The sequence below is a fragment of the Lissotriton helveticus genome, chromosome 5_1, assembly GCF_964261635.1.
Source record: "Lissotriton helveticus chromosome 5_1, aLisHel1.1, whole genome shotgun sequence".
Classification (NCBI taxonomy): domain Eukaryota; kingdom Metazoa; phylum Chordata; class Amphibia; order Caudata; family Salamandridae; genus Lissotriton; species Lissotriton helveticus.
Genome location: NC_136065.1, coordinates 1457844882 through 1457866902, shown reverse-complemented (window position 1 = coordinate 1457866902; position 22021 = coordinate 1457844882). Strand labels below are relative to the sequence as shown.

The window sequence follows — 22021 nt, the reverse complement described above, 5'->3', positions numbered from 1 at the left end:
TTCAGTACACTGCTTTTCAATTCGGAAGTCGCCGGAAAACCAACAAATTCATAAGCAGTGCTTCAGATTAATGTTGAAAGGTGAACTGGGGGAAGTGGAGGCGGCATTTGACTTATGCTGGTCCAATGATATGCAGTACCTTGTATGCGTGTGTATATCAGCAGCCAGTGGTGATCTCTGAGAGGAGGCGTGATGTGGGTGCGCTGAGGGAGGTGCAGGACGAGTCTGGCAGCAGCATTCTGAATGGTCTGAAGCCAGGGGTGGATTCCGGCATACAGTGCGTTCCTGAACTCAAGTCTGCTGGTGATTAGGGCTTGAGTGATGGATGTGTAGCATGTAGAAGTAGGAGGAATGTACTGTGTTCACATGTGCGCCCATATTGAGTTTATCATCTAGTATGATCCCCAAGTTGCGTGTGATGTTGGAGGGTGATTGAGTTAGACTGAGCTCTAATAGCCGCCAAGTGGAGTTCTTGTTCCCGAAGATCAGCACTTATTTCCTAGCAGTGACGAGTTTCAGACAATTGCTTCTCATCCGTTCATGGATCATGCATTCGATGGAGACCATGTCTGATATGGAAGGGATGAACTGGGTGTCATTGGCATAGGTGATGATGGAGATGCTGTGGGATCGGATCAGCAAATGGTATCATGTAAATGTTGAACAGGGTGTGGCAGAGGGATGATCCGATAGGGACTCAAACTCAGGTCCTTCCTAAAGGCAATTTACTCCTCGATCAAGAAAGCAGCAGATCTCATCTATGGTGGTGATAAGTGCTGTCTCCATACTGTGATGGCTACAAAAGCCAGATTGGGAGTGGTCGAGAAGATTGAAGAGCTCCAGGTGGTTGGTGAATTGCTGATTGATTGCATTCTCTATCACCTTTGCTGAGTAAAGCCTTAGGGAGATGGGTTGGAATGGAAGTTGCTTAGTTAATTGGGGTCAGCCAATTATTTTTTTAAGTAGGACTGTGACTACAGCAGGTTTCCACTGTTCTGGGTTGGTTGTGGACTCTATGTTGATGATGTGTGTGAGAAATATACAGATAAAGAGTCCATCTAAGTTGTAAATATGGTGTGCAAAGCAAACACAAGGAGATGATAGACGGAGTGCTGAAACTTTTCAGACACTCAACCCCAGTCAGTAGATATGGTGTGGACATGGGGACCCCGGAGTGCACAGTCTTCATGCTTGAGGTGGTTTCTTCTTGGTGAGTATTCTCCAGTTGCTTAGGTGTCTATCCAAGTGGTACGTGTGCAGTTTGCTGATGATGTCTTCAGGGTTTGGTTGCTTTTCAAAGTTATTGTAGATCTTCTCGATTTTGTTGTTGAAGAAATTTCAAAGGTTGTTGCAGAGTGCCTAGCAAGGGGTGATGGAATTGGTGGAAGCGACTGGGAAGGCGAATTGCTTCATGATGGCAAATGTATCTTTTTTTTTTTTTTTTTTTTTTTTTTTGAAAACCTTTATTGAACAGAGAAAGCTCACAAATACGGGCCTACAACCCACCAGGGCTGGCCACCACATAACAAAAACAGCAGGAGACATATATCAGGTGTCACAATATACTAAGGCAACAAATCAGGGGAAAGAGCAAGCATCTTAGAGCAATCTCAGGAGCAAACAAATAGAAAGGTAGTTTTCTTTTTTAAGAACGGGTTTGGGAGGTCAGGAGCCTGGCGGGCCATAACACAAGCCAGAGGGGCGGGGTCGCGGCGGGCAGCAACGCAGCGATCTTAAAGACACAGGAGAAATAAATACGACAGAGGTATACCAGTAAGTACCGGGCAAAACAACGGGTAGAAAGAAAAGCAATTGTGCACACAATCCACTGCCCGCCCACCGCAGCCCCCACCCGTCCCACCGATCAGCACAATAAAGGACCCAAATACCAAAACGATACGAAATGCACCCCCAAGTAGAAGAAAACCCCACAAAAAAGGGGGGGGGAGAGGGAAGGGAAAGGGGGAAAAAGGAAAAGGAAGGGACCCCAACCCAACCACCCGCCCCCAGGTGACAAAGCAGGAAAAACAAAATTCCGGTACAAAATCGACCACAAAATAGGAAGACAAACAGAACAAATCACCATCTTTGTAATACCGGAAAAATACACCAGAAAGACACCCGGGGGACAGACGGCGATACAGAGCCCCGAAAAAGGGGATACACAAGGGCCATAGAACCAAGTAGGGAGAAAAAAGGAGGAGAGAAAGACCCCTCCAAAAACAACAACAGACCCTCCCACCCACCCCACAAGCCCTCCCTACACCCCTGCAGAGGGCTATGGCCTACCCCCCGGCAGCGTGCCTGTCGCCCTAAATAGAACCCGAAATATAGAAGAAAAGGAACAGGGTAGAAACAAAGACAAAAGGGAGGGGGCAGGGGAAGGGAAGGAACAACGCACACGGGGGAGGGCGAAAAATCAGTATCATCTGCTTCCATCCCGCCACCTGCTACAAGGGAAGGGTATAGCCCATGGGAAGTTAACGATATTAGAAAAAGTTTCAGGAGTCCCATAAAATTACAGGAACATCACAACAGCACTTGTCAATCACATAACAAAGAAACCAGACTACCGCATATAAAAGTCGTTTCAGCCCTGTCCACTTTTGTCCAAGGTTGTAACCATCCGAACAAACAAAGAGCAAACGATGAAGGACACAGGGCTCAGGAGAAAATTTCGCGGCAGTCCAAAGAAGAAACTGGAAAGAAAATATTGAAGATCCAGGAAAGACACAGTACAACAATCGTATTGCAGACAGAGTTCCAAGGACGGTTCGAACGAGGCAGGCCCAGCCGGGCCGGAACATACTTCTCGGTCGGGGAGTCGACGCGAAGAGAGACTGGAAGGATCGTCGACGCCAGGCCAGGATACAAGCGGACCGCAGCCCAGTGGCCGAGGCAACCAGACAGGACAACGGGGGGCGTCGGAGACTCTCCGAGCCAAGGATGCGGTCCCCGCCGGGGGCACAGAGTCCAGGAGCACATCAGTCGCGATCCTCGACGAGGAGGCCAAATCCGATGACGGGGGCCCGCATTGTTCAAAATGAGGGTCCGCCCCCACAGTGGAGACAGACGCAGCCACGGTAGTCCGCCAGGAGTTCAGTGCATCCAGGACAACTCGAAGCGCAGGAAACTCTTTACAAGATCCGACATCCGGGCCATGCGGCGGGCCCCCAGTGCTCGCCCGGGCCCGGCAAAGACTCCCAGGGCAGGCCGCCATCTTAAGAGCCCAGCACGTCCCCGGTCGTCGGGAACCCCGGCCGGGGTAACACCAGAGCAAAAGGAGGTCAGCCGGACTGCGGCAGGGCGCCCCAAGGCAGAAAGGAGAGCCACCAGAAGAAGGATGTCTGTCGGTCCCCCCGTACCGCCGGCCCCGTTCTCCGAGCCCGGGCGGAAAAATTCAAAATGGCCGGGCCGGGGAATAGAAGGGGGACCCAACCAGACAATTGAGTAGGCTCTCCCGCGAGGAGCAGCGTTCGTACCTCCGGGCCCAGGCCAGTCGGGTCCGTCAAGGGGCACAGCCGGCCAATTCACACATCAGCCTCCGCGTCCAGCTCCACAGCGCCAGCAAGGGCCGACCAACATGTTCCGTCACGGCCCAGCGTAGCAAGGAGGCCCGGCCAGACCGCCCCGGAGGCTCCGAGCGGGATCACTGCACAGGATCGACAGCACTCAGGATCACCGGAGCAACGGGTAAGTGTCCGCTAAGGGACTGGAGTACCGAAACACAGCAAGGAGGGCTTCCCGGGGCAAGAGGAATACAGGATAAATGAAGATAAACAGGCGGCCGGACGGAGCCGAGCTAAAACGCGGCCATCTCGGTCGCGAGCTAGGCTCCTCCCCGGCAAATGTATCTTTGTTGTTGGTAGAACTCGCTTTGATCCTATCCGTGAGGGCTCTTTTCTTGTTAACTCTCAGGAGGTGGTGGTAGTGCCTAAGGGTGGCCTTATAGGTTGATCTGGAGTCCGTATCATAGTTGGTTCACTTCTTCCTTTCCAACTCTGGGCAGTATCAGAGTTCTTCCATGTTCAAAGAGGCCCGGTTGTTGGTTCTGCAATTTTATGAGTTTCGATGGGTGCAAGAGCGACAGCACAGTTGGAGATCTATTGGTTGAAGTTAGTGATGCCCGCTTTTGGCAGTGTTGGGTTTGTTTGTTTGCAGAGTGTAGCCTAAGTCTGTTTCAGTCATTCTGCTCCAGTTCTGGCTGGGTTGGGTGGTGTTGATGGGAGCGTTGGCTTGTGTTGTGGAGATATTGGAATGGATAATGTAGTGGTCAGTCAATGTGTGCGGTGAAACAGTGATAGACGATGCAGTTGCATGAGGCAAAGATTGCATCTTAAGTGCATGCTACATTGTGTGTAGGGTCCATGATGAGCAGGGAAAGTCCTATACGTACAAGTTACTTACCTTTGATAATAATGTATCTGGTAGAGTGGGGCTTGAACCCGCCCCTCTTCTCCATTGGCTGGCTTCCTAAACGGAGGCCAGCCCTTGGAGGAGAGGGGCATCACTCTGTTCAAGCCCCGTCTTTTTGGGATTGAGTGGTGTGTTTTTTACTTTATTTCTCTTTTCTTTCTCTCCTCTTCCCATTGGCTGGAATTTTACCTTCCAGCCAATGGGAAGAGGAGAGAAAGAAAAACACGCCCCTCAATCCCAAAATGACGCTGCCTTCCTCCGAGGCATTTCTGCTTGGCCTCGGAGGAAGATGGTGGTGATCAGCCGGAGCTCGCTTGTTCTGTGTGTTCTTGTTCGCTGAGGCAGAGTTTACAGAGTCAGGGAGGCAGAGGTATGTTCAGCATGGACAGCCTGTAATACCGGGATCAGAGCGGATGTAGCTCATCTCGGCTCCCGGTCTACGCGCTGCTCTGGCGGAATATCGGCAGTTATAGAGCTACATTCTGGGCTCACATGTTCCCTACCTGAAGCGGATTGTCGGGAGCGTCGGGGGGGGGGGAAACCTTGCCTGCCTCCGTGACCCTCGGTTGGAGCTGTTTTTTTCTGACAGCAGTGAAATGCGATGATACCCAAAATGGCGGCCAGCACTTTGCTGGGGACGCCGTCGGAAGAGGGCGGCCCCAGGAGGTAGGCTCACCATTAGAGCGATATCGCCCTACAGAGACTCCTGTTGCCGCTTCCTGACCCGGGGGGCTTACTTGCTCGCAGGGCCATGTTTTTGCTTGCCTGGGGGAGTTTGTCCGAGGTTTCCCAGAGGTATTCGTATTCGTCATACGCAGGCTGCTTAGCTCAGAGGTAATCCAACATAGTAATCCGTGCGGCTCATGCTCGCTTTCCCAAGATCGCCGGAGCTCCCCTCGGACATCAACTTGCTCCCATGTGCTTGCTCCATGAGGCACGCAGAATTCCGCCCCGGTCGGGATCAAAGTTGCTTTCAAACAGGACACAAGGCAGCAAAAGTAAAGCACAAGCAGGAATTCTGTGGGAAGGGGGACCTCAACGCTCGGCGCGCGCACTCTCACGTAAAGCTTCTTGTGACGGGATTAAAAACGTCCCCGGACAGCTTCCAGCCGGACTGACCACTCGTATAATTGAAGCATCGGCTGATTTGTATGTAAATGCGCTGGCGAGGGGTGTAACCTTACTGTAACCCGACTCTTTTTACATCCACAGCCTGGGCATTCAACAGAGAGCTATCTCTCTCACACATTTAGGAACCAGGGGTATGTGTTTTCATACTACTTCCGATTTTAGAATCAAAACAATGTAAAAGAGCTGACGCTTGCAGATTGGACTATTGTAAAGGTTTTGGGTCTGCTGCCCACACTTGGCCACACAGGGAGGAGAACACGGAGAGGAAGTGTTTATTGGAAGGCACAGGTGGGCTTAGGTCACAACCAACAGTATGCCTCAGGCCGTCTGCCGTTTCTCTCTCTCTCTTCATATAAAATTCCTGTATTCTCAACCAAAAACATGTTTAGAATGGAATGTGTACACCCGTTGATAGACATCCGAGTGTGTTCAAAAGGAGCGCGGGCCTCAACAGGTGTTGCAGCGGCTATGTGATCGATCGAGTGTGGTCAAATGAAACGCCCAAAGTCAATAGGGCAACAAATGGAGGCTGATTAACACCCACATTTACCCTTGTGATACCAGGGGACGGGGAGAGCGCAAAACTAGAAAGGAAGCACCTTAAGACATACAATGTACACCCTCCCACTCCCCCGCCCCACCCACCCTGGATTTAGGGTGACCAGGCATCCCCGTTTTGCCCGGACAGTCCAGGTTTTTTCACGAGCTGTCCCGGCAAATTTCAAGAAATTAAGCTCATGTCCCGGTTTTTAGAAAGGGTCAGCTGAAAACGCGGAAAGGTATCTTTAAGTTTTGCAAAGCAGTGATAGTTAGCTGCTGTTATAAGAAGTCAATTTAATTAACAGGTAAGCTACTGGGTTTAATAAGGTGTAGAAAGATTTGTTACAGATTTTTTTTATCGTGATTTATTTTTCTGTTAATGTTTTTGTTTGTTGTGTTTTGAATATTGACCCGTGTAAAAATCCATGTGTGTTGGAGGAGGGCGGGATTCAAACAGGGGGCACCTCTCCAGCCTATAATCTACAAGCTCTCATGGCTCGATCTTAGTTAATGGAACTGTCTATATACATTTTAAAATGATCAGGCCGCATTTAGCATTGTAGGATAAGTACCTCTCCAGGTAAATACACTTACCACAGGGTGAGGTAATTACCGAATGCACTAAATTCCTCCTATTACCTAGAAAAACTGAGAATTACATGCAGAATTGATGTGCTTCACCCAAAGTTCTGAATGTATAGGAATTTGCCTCTTGCGAAAAGTAGGCAGCTTTGGGCCGCTGCAGTTTACCCTGGGAAAATTGCATGCAGTGTAGCATTTTCTATAAAGCTCAGAATTCTAATATGCGCAGTAACAAGAATTATTCTCTATAATCCTAGTTAGGGTCTTTGTGTTGCACGAGAGCAGACCTAAAAAAGGACCAGAACGTTTTCACCACCAATTCCACTGTGTTGCCTTGTTCGAAGAATGCTGGCATAAGAACACAAAACACCTTTCACTCCAAGCACAAGGGATATATTCTAAGGGACCAAATCTCACAATGTGTGGCGGTCTGTTATGAATGACTTCAAGGAAGCCTTGGCAGAGGGTAGGTTAGCGATCCTTCACTACCTCTTCCAACGCCGGTTTAAGGCCTCATTTTGCGGCATGTCTCCTAATATATCCTCCCTCTGCTCTGTCTGCAATTCCTCTGAACAACTCTCTGTAAATGGGGGCAGACTCTACTCTCCTAATCGCCAGATTCTCTGCAACAGTTTCTGCAGCATGCAGCAGGTTACGAAATCTAGGGTAACAAATACTTCCAGGTGGGAGAGGAACATGTAGTCACACCATGTCAAAATATATGAACTATCGGAATAAGTACAGTCCTAGTTATTTCATTTTTTTTTTTAGCTCGAAGGGATAACATAGAAGCTGAAAAGAAGGTTTGCAGGGAAAAAGGAACAAAACATTGAACACTGTTAGGCTTGGCATCCTTAGGGTGGTCTTCCACTGGACTTTTTGCCATTTTCCCCCCTGGCTGTGCTTGCTCTCCTGCCCCCTGGCTGTGCTTGCTCTCCTGCCCCCTGGCTGTGCTTGCTCTCCTGCCCCCTGGCTGTGCTTGCCCTCCTGCTCCCTGGCTGCGCTTAGTGCAGCAACCGTCCCTCTGTGTGGGTCTGTGTGTAGCTCTGTGTGGGGGGGGGGCTCTGTGTGTGTGTGTGAGTCTCTGTGTGTGTGGGTGTGTGTGTGTGTGGGTGCAAATGCAATAGGAAGCTATTGACATTGTAAATGACAATGCCATTTATTTATCTGTTTTCAAAACCAACATATACATAAAAATGTTGTCATTTACAATGCCAATAGCTCTAACTTTGGCATCACTTTATTGAATCCTTTGTGTGACCTAGCAGTGTGGCAACTTAATTTTAAACTTTGTTTGTTACGCCGATTTTTAATTAATTCACGTATCTCGCTTCCCCGGTCCACCACTGACCTGCTTAGATTGTTGTGGAGGGAAGACGAACACAGGAGCACACCGGAAGTGACTAGACTCCCGCTGTGCATCCTGCACCAGTCAGGGGCCCGGCACTATAAAGCAGCAGCAGAGCACGCACTCCCTAGCTGATTGAAAGTAAGGAGAGGCGCGCAGCGCTTTACTGAATCCTTTGCGTGACCTAGCAGTGTGGCAACTTAATTTTAAACTTGGTTTGTTACGCCGATTTTTAACTCACGTATCTCGCTTCCCTGGTCCACCACTGACCTGCTCAGATTGTTGTGGAGGGAAGACAAACACAGGAGCACACCGGAAGTGACTAGACTTCCGCTGTGCATCCTGCACCAGTCAGACGGGCCCGGACACGCGCAGCGGGCGCCCTCTCAGCACGCCAAAACGCGCCCAAGACAAGCCAGTCTGCGCCCGTCCGCGCCTGTACGTCACCTCTCGCCGGGGACTCTGGTCCAATGGGTGGGGATATTGTTGCCTATACCAGGGATGACCTAGTGAGCCTCAATAACTCTGCTGCCTCATGTAACAAGGTCTCCTTAAACCATCGGAAAGGCAGATTTAAATGCTCCTGTGGATTTACCTTCCCCAGACCCAGGACACTCCCGTCCCTCACGGCCACCTGCCCCCAACAACAACTTATGGTAGCACAGCTTAATGCAAGATCCCTGATAAAACATAATTTGGAAGTCTATGACCTTGTCAAAAACTATTCATTAGACATCCTATTCCTCGCGGAGACTTGGTTGCAAGAGGACATGAACTCTGTTATCAACTTAGCCACCCCAATAGAATATTCCACCTACACGCTAAATAGACAATTGAGGGGTGGAGGTATAGCGATGATGGCTAAGTCGCAATACTCTTGCTTATTTACCAAACCCGACATTGAAGGATGCGAATGCGCCCGCTATAACATCAAGATAAACCCACAGTTAACTTTATCTGGTATCTTGATATATAGACCACCGGGCAGGATAGCAGCTTCATTAAGGCCCTCCTTGATACCGTTTGTTCGCTGGTCACAGGGACAGCCAACTTCTCTATCTTTGGAGATCTAAATATCCATTTTGATCTCACCACGGATAAAAAGATCAGTAACCTGCTAGCTGACCTTGCCGCGTTCCAAATCTGCCAGCTGGCTAGTGGCCCCACTCAGAGGTGGACATCTCCTAGATCCCATCTTTTCTAACTTAGTAGGAGTGACGGTGGGAGCGCCAATTCCTATGACCTGGACGGACCACCTGTTGGTGATCATAACATTATCCATTCGCGTGGTACCCAACATGAGGTATATCCAACGAGTGCTGAAGCGCCCTTGGAGGAAACTCGATCTTGAAGAATTTCACGCACTACTTAAAACTAACCCCCCCAAAGTTAGCGAAGACCCTGACCTGGGTTATCAGGGTTTCTGTAACTGGATCAACCAGGCTCTGGATGTACTGATTCCGGCGGACTGGATTAGGGCACGTTCCCAGGAATCTAGCCCTTGGTACAATGTAGCGCTTACTTCCCTCAGGAAAGAATGTAAAGTTGCTGAGCGAAAATGGAGAAAGACTTATGACTCCGCGCTTAAGGCTCAATATGTCCAGGTACAAAAAAACTACCACAGAAACATCTGCAGAAGACGAGCTGCATACTATGCTAACAAAATTGGTATTAGTCAGAACCCCTCAAAAACCATTTTTAAGATATTAAAAGATCTCAGTGCAAAAAAAGCTGTCGAGGAGTCACACACCTCTCCCACGCATTGTGAGAACTTGGCATCTTTCTTCATCGATAAAATTCAGAAAATATATAACTCCTTCCCAGCCACTCTATGTTTCGATGCCTCTGCCACTAAGACTAATCCCAAGCTCACTAATATACCTGTGCTGAGTCAAGAGGATTTTCTTAAACTTTGTGAAAAACTCAAATCCGGCTCGCCTGCAGACCCACTAAAACCACCACAATTTAGAGCAGCAGACATGACGGTTCTCAACCCCCTTCGAGACATCATAAATTCCTCTCTTACAACTGCCATTATACCCACTAGATGGAAACAGGCATGGTTTTCCCCAATTATATAAAAAAGAACGTTAGACCCCCCTCTGCCCGAGAACTATCGGCCTATTTAGCTGCTTCCCTGGCCAGCTAAGCTGGCCGAGTCCCACGTCAATACCATTCTGACGAAATTCCTTACGTCCAATACCACTCTGGACGCATCCCAGCATGGCTTCCGTGCGGGCCACAGCACCGAAACGGCACTCCTGAGTGTGACGGAACACCTTCGGACCATTATGGATTCCGGCAAGACGGCAGCACTGATACTACTAGATCTCAGTGCTGCCTTCGATACGGTCTCACACGAGGTGTTGTTACTTCGCTAGAGGAGGTAGGAATATCGGGGCAGGCCCTGGGCTGGTTTAAGGCATTTCTGTCTGGAAGGTCATTCCGGGACTCCACTCCCCCATTCCTTTCTAAAGAACATTCGATCAAACAGGGAGTGCCCCAGGGATCTGCACTCAGTCCAACATTATTTAACATATACATCCTACCACTGGCTGAGGTAGCCAAGGGATGGGGGCTATCGTTAGTATCGTACGCTGACGATACTCAGTTAGTGGTGACACTGAGGGATGAAGCTGGACTGAGTGCGCAAAATTTCAAACAGGGCCTTACAGCCATAACCAGCTGGATGACAGCAAACTACCTACAATTAAACGCTGGCAAGACCGAGGTCTTGCTTGTAGGTAAAGGGGCGGCGGCTTGGGGAGACAAATGGTGGCCTGAGACCCTTGGCAAGCTCCCTGAGCCTAAAAGTCTGGTGACAAAATCTCGGAGTTTGGATAGACTCCTTTCTCAACTTTACTCACCATACTAAAAAAGTTGCTGCCTCGTGCTTTGGAATCCTCCGGAACCTTAAGCCTATCCTAAAGTTTTTCGATCCCCAGACGCGTCAGCTCGTGGTACAGTCTGCCATCCTTTCGCGGCTGGATTATGCGAATTCCATACTCTTAGGGGCTAACCAGGCAGAGAAATTAAGGCTGCAACGAGTTCAGAATACAGCAGGGAGAGCCTTGACAGGTCTCCCCCGACATCACTCGGTGGCAAGTACGCTCACCAAGCTCCACTGGCTCTCGTGGAGAAGAGGATTCACTTCAAGACCCTATGCCTTGCATTCAGAATTCTGAAAACCGCCTCTCCACCCATGTTATGCCCACTCTTGACCGCATACACGCCCAACGTACTCTCCGCTCGGAGGGCCAGAATCTGGCAGTAAGCAAGCCCGGATGGGAGGTCGCTCCTTCCGGTACCTTGCAGCTAAGCTTTGGAATGCCCTACCCCTTCAGATTTGTGGAATAACTGATCTTTTGTCATTCAGAAAGGCCATAAAAACCCATCTCTTCTGCTAAATGGTTACGTTATGTGATCACCACTGTTCCATCTGTTGTGGCCTACTCTCTTTCCTTTCTGGAAAGCGCCGGGACGCCCCTTTGCTGGGGAAGCCGTGCGCTATAGAACATCATATAACATAACATAAAGGCGAGACCGTTGCATTGTAAATGCTTGTTTTTTAATGGGAGAAATTTAAAGTGCAGAAAAATGTTCTGCTTAAAATGTTCAGAATATGGAACATTTTTCTGCACTTTAAATATTCCCCACCTAAAAAAATAGCTGTACTTTTCAGTTATAAATAGGACACCGTGTCTACCAGTCTCTGTGAGCAAGATGCCTGCTGTGTGTAAATGCCACTCTTTGAAATGGGAGAAAACTAGACTGAAGAGTTAATGTTAACTTTATATATATTTTGTAAAACTCATCATTTAAATCTCCTCTCATTTCAAAGTGTTGCATCAAACAGCAGGTATCTTGATCCCTGCAGCCGGTAGACACTGTGCCATATTTATTTTTAAAAAATACAGTTGTGCGGATTACAGGAGGAATTTAAAGTGAAGAAACATGCTTTATAAAATATTAACAACGTAATTGGCTCAATACAAGGTGGAGGAAAGCATGGAGTCAGTGTTTCATGGAAATATATTTTTCCACTTTAATCATTAAGTTATTTTCATTTTAATTTTCTCTCATTTAAAAGCATTCAGAAACATCATTTTGTTCTCATGCTCCAATATAGAGTTGACAAGGACTTTTATTTAAGATTTAAATATCTCAGTGCTTCAGTTCTTCACCTCTGTGCCCTGGGTCATAAATCTGACTTCAGCACAGCTTAATATCAGCACTGCTTAATATCAGGTCCTGCTGTCGCAGCCTGAAGATCATAATGTAAAATAAACACAGCCTTCCCTTAACTTTAAAAGCAAATATGACCCTATGCTTATTTAAATATGAACTCACTGCTATGATCTACTCTTGAGGTGTCTGTGAGCTACTGGTAGCTCGCGAATGACTGGTTGGAGACACGTGGAATGGACAATTAACACTGTAATGAGACCTAAACACCACAAGCATTACAGCATTTTTATACATTACAGAATTTGAATACAAAACCTCTTTTCAAACAAGGCTACTGACAAATGAAACTACCCAAATGCCTTGAAAACATCCTTACCAGATATACACACCGCAGGAAATCCTTTCGAGGTAAGGATATCAGCCAGATGCTGAGCCCTAAAAGGAGGAAATAAAAATGAAAGATGTACATTTTTAAAGATGATGCTTTTTGTTGAAACAGTGCCGACAGCAACCTCTACGAATACTATCTGGTTTCATAAGTGATATAACTCCATCAGTATGGCACCCAGGATCTGGAATGCGCTCCCGCCTGAAACCAGGCTGATCTCCTCCACGGCACTCTTCAAGAAAGAGGTGAAAACCATCCTTCTGGCCAAGATCTCCTGATCGCCATAGATGTTGGTTCAGAGATTCCGCATTGTATCACTGCTCACCCTATCCCTTGGCACTACACTTTACCTGTAGAGTGGCACTACTACGCTACTCTCTTACTATCGACCAAGATATGATACACGTTGGTTTACTGATCCACCTGAACACCTCTGTATTGGGATCAATGACTTGTACTGTCCTATATTACTTCCCTACCTGATTGTATATGGATTGGTTTTATGTATGCTTTTTATTATCCATGTTATTACCATCTTATTGTTATTGTCACCGTGTTATTGTTGCTTTACCCATGTTATCACCATGTTATTGACTTTTATACTGTTCCCAGTATCTCTGTTGACTCCTACTGCCCCTACACTGTCTTTGTGAAGCGCTCTGATATCTGTAAGGATCCTGTTCGCGCTATATAAAACTTTGAATAAATAAAATAAATAAATAGTATTTATTACTTCAGTCAAAGGCCTTGCATATGCACAGGTCACATGTTCTCCTTTTGCTTGTGTGTCAATAGAAGGCACTGATGTCACATATGATCACGGATTCATGTTAATCTTTCCTGTTCGGTCTGCAGTCTCAGCCCTAGTAACACTTCTAGCTACTCGTTTAATATGACTCTTTAACCCCTTCCATGCTCATGACGAGCTGAGCTCGTCATGAGTTGCTCCGCTCGCATGCTCATGATGAGCTCAGCACGTCATGTAGCGCGGTATTTTAAAAAAAGCCGCACAGCGCAAAAATTACCGCCGCACGCATGCGGTTAAGAGGGGGACAAGGAAAACACTGTTGTGGGGCATCAACGTATCCAGAGGCTTATAAAACACTTGACCTCTTGACGTCGGTGTTATCCTGCTGTTTGTAACAGAAAAGAAGTGTATTGCTATAAAAATACAAAAAACTGATAATGAAGGAATTTTATGATAAACGTTATCTGTCCATTTCTCATTCACTCACTACACAAAGGGCAGGCATGAGAAGATTCCCATCCCCAAGTATACCTTGTTGGTTATACACCCATTTGACTTGCAGCAATCAGGGCTTAGTGGATTAAGTGAACACTGTAAAGACAAAAGTACTTCTATAGCAGGAAAACTATGCCCACTAGGCTTAATTTATGTTATGTTATGTTAGCTTTTTCTGGTCTTCTCTCTGTTCTTTCACTAGAGCACTTGACTATCTGGAAGTCCCCAGGACATGATCTAGGCTTCATTTGTATCCTACAGCAGAGAAAAAAGCTCAGAGTGGACGACATATCCTTTCCTGGTGTCAAGTACCTCAGGCTACAAATTATTATGGCAAATAAATAAGGAGACTAGCTTCAGTTAGTTATTCCTGAACTCTAAAAACACCTTCAGCTGACAATTCTGTCCATCTTAATTACCAGCCCATTTCTCTCCTGCGTTTTCCTGCCAAAATTCTGGAAAAAGCAGTCAATACAGAGCTATCTGCCTTTCTCGAAGACAATGACCTTCTTCATGGCTTGCAGTCTGGTTTTTTTTCTCGCTGCAGCTATGGTACAGAAACTGTGCATTTCACTATCTCGAGGGAGGCACTGATCCTACTTGACATAGTATTCAAGAAAGCCCTAGTTTGGAATATCTCTATTCTTGCAGATCATACTCAAACTCGCTCATCGGTCTCCATTGCACTATGCCAGTCTGTCACTTCTGGGGTTCCGAGATAGAGAGAGAGAATGAGATAGATATATATACATATATTTATTCATTTCTCAACAACTACTAAACAGTCTTACACCAAATAAGCAAAAGACACTTCCTTGAACCGACATTTACCTCCCTGCCAAATTTGGTGTAAGTCCGTTCAGCGATTCAAGCTGTAGGTGTGGCTAAAGGTTGCTATTGAATATTAGCATTACAAACGCAACCTTATTTCGCACCTCAAATACTTGATCCCCACTGCTCGGATCACCCTCAAACCTTCCATAACAATAGTACCCCTGACCCACCTTTCTGGAAAATGTCATGCAAATTAGTCAAAAGACGCCAAAGCTATAGCCAAGTCACAAAATGCTTTTTCTCTGGAAGTTAGGTCTTAACTCTAACTACCTACTGGCGACCGCCAGTAGGGGATATAGAATATGTTTTTTCACTTGCCAATATTTTTGGCATCATTTGACAAATCTTCACAAAAATTTTCAAAACAAATGTCATAGTAAGACTTGTTGTTTGAGACATTTTTTGGGGCGAAAGGTAGATGTTATCATGCAGATTGTGCTTTTTGTTATTTGGTGCAAATGCATTCAGCAGTTTTTTAGAATTTTAAGTTGAAAGTATAGGGAAATCTGTGGTCACAAAGCCTTTGCGAAAAAGACAAGCTCATGCAGGGAAATGCACAGCTCTGATCAGCTGCCAACACTTCAACAAGAAAGTCCCCCCAAAAAAGTGAGAATAAAGAAAAGGGGGTAGTACGAATACCCTGACCCCCAAGCCATGGTTTTAACCCCACCACACAAAAAAGCTAATTTGCCGTTAAAAGATTTTTTTTTTAATGTATTTTTTTAAAGCGCTGGTTCCTGCTTTTGGGTTTAAAAAATCCCCCAGTTGGGCAAGTCCCGGGGGCATATTTAATGATATGGAGGGAGGGGGGTTATATGAACTATAACAAAGCTGTGGGGGGGGGCGTGCGGCCCCCCGCAAACTGGCACCACCACTTCCCCGGGGCAATTAACATAGAAATGTGGGGGCCCTCCTGCACCCCCTGGAGCCGCGGGGAAGGTCACCTCCCCGGGTCCCCTTCCTGGAGCCAATGATCGTCCTAGGGACCGCCAAACCTTAGGGCCAGCTCCAGCTATGTTTCAGGGTGCCCACTCCCAGGATATATAGATGTTTACTAACGCTTGGCGCAAGCTTTTCCACTCCCGCCAAGCCACAGCAAACAGTGCTCCGCTTTGAGCAAGCAAGAGCATTTTGCTCTTGTTTGCTCAAAGCGGAGCACAATTGCTTTCACAGAGAGGGAGCTGCATGTTAGCAAGTCTCTCTGTGTCTAAGAAGTGCCGGCCCCCTCAGTAGGCGGGGAGCCGGCAGGGACAACAGGGGCTTGAAGCTCTGCCAACCTAACAAAGTGGATGCCCTGGTTAGGACCAGAGACCCACACTATGGGCCGGGCCCCGGGAGATGGGGTCCCCAGGGCAAAATCTGCCCGGGAGGGGGCCACTCAGCCCCTTCCTCGCTTTTATGCAACAAAAAATTAAAAAGAAAAAGTTGTGCCCCCGTGGATGGAGTCCTCTGGCCGATATCGGCCCGGGAAGGGAGGGACATGTGGATATATGGGTGACTGAGTGGCACAATTTTGGGGAATACAGGATTGTAGTTGATGATTTCAGAGGTATGTCTATATATCTTTCAATTCGTATAACAGTATGTATAACAGTATGGGAGATTAGGGGCACTTGCCACAACGTACAATTATATTTTCCGCATACACACCTTAACTTATCCTCCATTCTTTACTTTCCAATGTATGTGATAGTATGGAAGACTAGGGGCATTTGTCCGTGTATTGACCCACCAATGTAATAGGCAGCAGGAATACTACCATTGCGCAGTAATTAAGTTGCAATATGTTTTATTTTCACTTCATTTTGGGTTTATTATTTTTTTTCCACTTTGGGCACTTTAGGCAAATTATGCACATGATAAGTACTTGTGACCGAGGTGATCTTTTGATTGGATATCTTTGTTAATTATGTTCAGGAATGACATTGAAGGTATTTGGAATATTGTATTACATTACATTCACTTCGGTGGTCATTATGCGTAAAAGATGCAATACTGATTGATACTCATTAACAATGTTGATGGAATGGAGATAGTTTATTGTACAGCAAATTCTGTTTTTCAATTCATTACGATCGCAATTTGGTCGAGATTGTATTTGTAGTATTTTGTCGATGTCTATGGCCTCACGCATACTATTTCTATGGGAAGTGGGGTGTGTGCTCACTTGCGTGACAAAGGCTTTCGCCCAAACGCGTTGCTTGCCCAATAAATGCATGTGGTTTCCTCTGGTGTGCCACTTTCTCTATTTCCTATTGGATTTATGTCATATTTAGACCGCTTGGCATGTGGAATGGCTTATTAGCAGCAATTGGAGGAGACGGGGAGGAAAGGGGGAGGAGAGAGGGGGGGGGGAGGAGAGAGGAGAGAGGAGAGAGAGAGTCATGAATTACTATCCTATGAAATTTTGTGCACATATATTAAACTTGAAAAGCAAGCCTATGAATAAACCCTTCAGTTGAGCTCTGAGGGTGCCTGGGTACTTTGCATTCGGAAAGGCTTAGCAGTAGCCCTGGCAGATTTGCTTTTGTGCTGCGTGGGCTTCACAGGGTGACTGTTTATATGTGCGATGCTTCATCGCCGACTGGAAAGATTCATAGATGTGATCTGAAGTTTTACTTTTGCTTCCTCAATTCAAGACCCCCGACCCCCCCCATGCTGGTGTCAGACAATTTTGAACATAATTTCAGTTGTTATTTCCACTACCTCTGCTGGAGTCGTCCTAATGCACTGAATAGCATGCTTATGAAAAGCGGCATATACTATATATAGCGATCCTGGGAACATGAAAGATTGAAAATGTCACGAGCTATTTGTTACCCAACACAAAGATACTCATTCTATCAGCCTCAGAAAGTCAGAATAGCCTCTCTGAGGATCCGAATAGTTGACGAAGACTTTCAGCAGCAAATCCATTAACTCAAGTAGCCATTTTATAATTATCTATTTCTTATATGATATAAATAATGCAGAGTCTCATTCCAGCAAAATATCATGCACCTGCTGTGGGAATGCCCCTGGGCTTACAATGCAGTTGGTTTCCTTTTTTTTTTCTTTGCATAAAGTTTTTTTTTTTTTAAACCATAGAAAATTATATTCGCTTAAAAACCATATATATCCATACCACACCCACTTTTGTGTACTCAAATTAACAAATTGATTCATCAGTTCAAGAAAAAATCTACTATCAGGGTACAAATTAGGTATAAAATAACCCTGTTCAGTAGGCTGAATACACAAAGTAGAAATTGCATCTTCATAACCAAACGTGCATTTCTGGGAGTAAACACAATTCATAGAGAACAAAAGGGGTAACAATCCCCAGGTGCAAGATTCACAATGATTAATCAGACATCATTAGACCCAGATCCCAGTTGTCATGGCACCCGTAATTTGTATCATTGAGGCGTTCAGTTTAGAATAAATAAAGAAATATACTTGGAATAAAACATAGCGTTCTAAAACGGATGACAGTGTGTGTGTGAACAAAGCAAACTACAATAAAACAGAATTAAACCGTAAAACAAATCACAGTATAGATGTACATCTATGTTTTGAGGTTTAAATAGTTTTATTGATATTTAGCAAGAGTCTCAGTTACAAAATATAATGAATTCCCAATTAAGTGGACGCCAAATCCTAGTGATTTCTAGCGTCTTTTAAATACATTTTATCTTGTTAGAGCCTGTTTATTTTTATATATAATAGAGGACAAAAAATGGACAGACAAATTTTGAATTCACGGTATGAACTTAAGCCTAACCACAGTGAATTCTTTCAAATGTCTGTATTTTCTACTCACTTGCTGAGAAGAATCCTGCCTCATGGTCTGAGCAGTATTCCTTCTCCAATCATATACTCATATGACATCGGGTTGAACAAAGCAGTGAAGACTATGGCGGCCTTCGTAAATTTCACACAAACTACATTTGAAGCATATTAGAAAGCCTTGTTAGCCTGCACCAAGCCAACCAGATGTACAAATCTAGCACAAACTGGAAGAAAGGGGATCCGTTTTTGCAAAGACAGAAGGCTGTGTGGTGCCAAACCACAGAGACTGAGCTTCAGCCCACGGTATTGAACAGAATGGAACCGCAAGTCTCCTCCCTGGCCATTCTGTGGAAGCAACACGAAAACCAGGATTTGTGGCCACTCCATCAGCTAATGAAACAAGCGTGCACAGTATGCAGTGCTTAATTTGAGTCAGTGGATGCTGCTTGGACCCACCGGGACTCATTTTGGGGACCGGCAGTTTTGTTTCAGCATCAGGGATTTACAGTGAGCAAGAAGGGGAAACAAGCATTTACAATGCAACGGTCTCGCCTTCGCAAAAGTTAGAGCTATTGGCATTGTAAATGACAAAATGTTTATTTATGTGTTGGTTTTGAAAACAGATAAATAAATGGCATTGTCATTTACAATGCAAACAACTTAATCTCCCGCAAATGCCACACACACAAACACACAGACAGACCCCCCCCACACACACACACACAGAGCCCCACACATACACACACACAGAGCCCCCCACACACACACGCAGAGCCCCCCACACACACAGCTCTGGCTCTATACTGGCTTGGTTCTCTATGAATTTGCCCATCTGCCCACCTCTATTTTTTAAAGCTGCTGTTCATAAGGTCTATTCCATCCAATGCCGGCGCTGCAGTGACAGGCGGGACCGTCTAATCACTGTTTCCAAATGCGCAACAGCTACATTCAAACACTCATGAATATTAAGCAATGTTTCAGGAACAATCAAGTTAGAAACCCTTGATTTTTGAAAATTACAGTATTAATTCACATTGACAAATGCAGAGGAATGAAAAGTCATGTACAGCAAAGGAGCAAATAATTAATAGGGTGCTGAATGATTATGAATTATTAATGGCATCAAATTGTATTTATAATCTAGATTGAATTGTGTAACATGCATTATTAATAACACAAATGCAGCATAGTTCCACACTTATTATGCATTCTTGCTGTTGTGGTGCATTTCTGGCTGCTGCTTGGTGTGCCTTGTTACTTACTACGCCAGCACGTCGGGGCGCCTGAAGATTCCTCAGTTAAAAGTGCGGGAACAATGGCAACGGAACCCCTCCCCAGCTGCACAAGGACAGTTTGGAAGAAAGCTTGAGTGGGTGGACTGCTAGGGCAGCGTGTGCAATGCCTGTGGCCCCAAGAAAGTGACTGTCCAAAGTCCCTCCACACATTCAGGGCCAAAATAATGTCTCAAATGCATTAGGGCACTTAGGGCAGCGGTGCATGCCTATTTACTAAGCAATGGACATTCACAAACTCTTTGGAATCCTGTGGTTTATAGCAATGATCCACAAGATTGCAAACAGAATTAAATCAATGAATACATCTACAATTGTTGGGAGGAGGAATATGGCATATGCTGCAAATAATGTGTGTGCATAAGTCCATTTTAAAATACGTAATTGTGTTATTTTATATAGTACAAGTCAAATATTTGTAAGCGTGCCGTTTCATTCATCACAAATAGTTACTATATATATATAGTGAGCAAGGACGTAAGTCCGAAACGCGTCTGATGACTGGCACCACCATTACCATTTGTTGGAAATAAATTTTTCGGAATGAAGTCTGGCTTGCGGTAATTATTAAGGAGTCTGTGTACCTGTTTGCTGGCTGACGGCTGCCGCCGGCAACGCGTTGGATTTCATATATATATATATATATATATATATATATATATATATATATATATATATATATATATATATATATATATATATATATATACCCGTTCAAACGCCTTTTTATAGCATTTTTGCAATCAAATCAAATCCAATTTGCAACAGTCTAGATCTGTTCCTTATTACCCAATCATTAATTTTCAGGCAATAACTTGAAGCATGTTAAAGACTGGAAAGGGGATACCTAGCAAAGCAATACGAAAAGGCAAGTAAGAATACTTCAGTCTGATGGTTACGAAAGTACGGAAAAACATAAAAGTACTCATGACATTGTACTCTAATATTTCCCAAACGTGTCTCAAAACAATGCTATTGGCACTCCAATGATTCCACAACACCGCCACAGTGTGCCAACGCTACCAGCACTTTAAGACCACCCTTGAGGCACCCCTATTACAACTTTGCCATTACCGCCAACAGCCCAATGCCAGCAAGCACCGATAAAGGCCAACACTATCAACCCACATCACTGCTATTAACCAACCGACGTCTATACACACAAACTACCACCTTGCGTCCGTATGATCAGGAGAGGTGACGAAGCACAGAGCTTCAATAGAATGAACATCGGCTGCACCCCCAGGAGCTTGTAAAAGTCCCTCGGCCTCACACACCTTTCACCCAGGCAGACTTGGTCTCAAACTTGGTAAGCATCTTCTCTCTTCTCCGATCAACAGAGGCTCCCGCAGGTTCAGCTGTTCCCTTGGACCCAGAGCTGACAGAATATTGCCCGGGACGTCAAAGAACCTATCCGCCCCTCTCTTCCTGCGGACTACCGGCAGGCAGCACTCCCCCAGGCCGCTTCTGCTGCTCCACGTCAGCGCACCGGAAGTGCCGCGGTGGAAGAGCAGTCGACGTTTCTCTGGCATGAAGGAGCTTCGACACTGAGAAAGGACTAATGAGTAGGTGAGCCGGCCGACTTGGTGGCCATATTTGAAAGGCTACTTTCACTGTATAATATTTTTGATCTCTAAGAATACAGTAGTAGATTATAAATGTGGATTATCCTATTCTTATTGCTCAAAATCTCTAATCTCATGAAAGAGTCGGAGGCCAATGTTACGCTGAGTTCGTGGCTATTTATTAGATAGCGGTCAGATTGGCAATAAAAACAAGCATTGTCAGAGCCGCCCCCGTGGGAGCACAGGGAGGAGACTGCGAGCAAGCGGCGGGCGCCTTCCGGGCCTAGGGTGGTCCCAAACGTGTCTCAAAACAAAGCCATTGGCACTCCAATGATTCCACAACACCGCCACAGTGTGCCAACGCTACCAGCACTTTAAGACCACCCTTGAGGCACCCCTATTACAACTTTGCCATTACCTCCAACAGCCCAATGCCAGCAAGCACTGATAAAGGCCAACACTATCAACCCGCATCACTGCTATTAACCAACCGACGTCTATACACACAAACTACCAGGAAAGAGAGCGGGCGGCTGGTGCTTTACGAGGCTGGGCGGGAGAGGCTTCAGAGGGGACCGGGATCGGGACCGAGCTGGCACAGACTGACGAAAAACAGGCCTGGGAAAAAAAAAAAAAAAAGGGGAAACACCCACAATGGCCCACCTCTAAATGACGAAACAAAGGGGGCGGGGCTTAAAAAAAGACAGAAACGCCCACGAATCT

At 45.9% G+C, this 22021-nt stretch overlaps 1 protein-coding gene across 3 annotated transcripts in view; it reads right to left on the bottom strand.

Annotated features, from left to right (window-relative positions):
- DDX20 (DEAD-box helicase 20) overlaps positions 1-22021 on the bottom strand; it is a 290477-nt gene that overhangs the window by 73948 nt on the left and 194508 nt on the right. For all 3 annotated transcript variants that reach the window (XM_078644460.1, XM_078644461.1, XM_078644462.1), the window contains exon 7: positions 12582-12640. In XM_078644460.1, coding sequence (XP_078500586.1) covers positions 12582-12640 — 59 coding nt within the window. The remainder of the gene's footprint in view (positions 1-12581; positions 12641-22021) is intronic.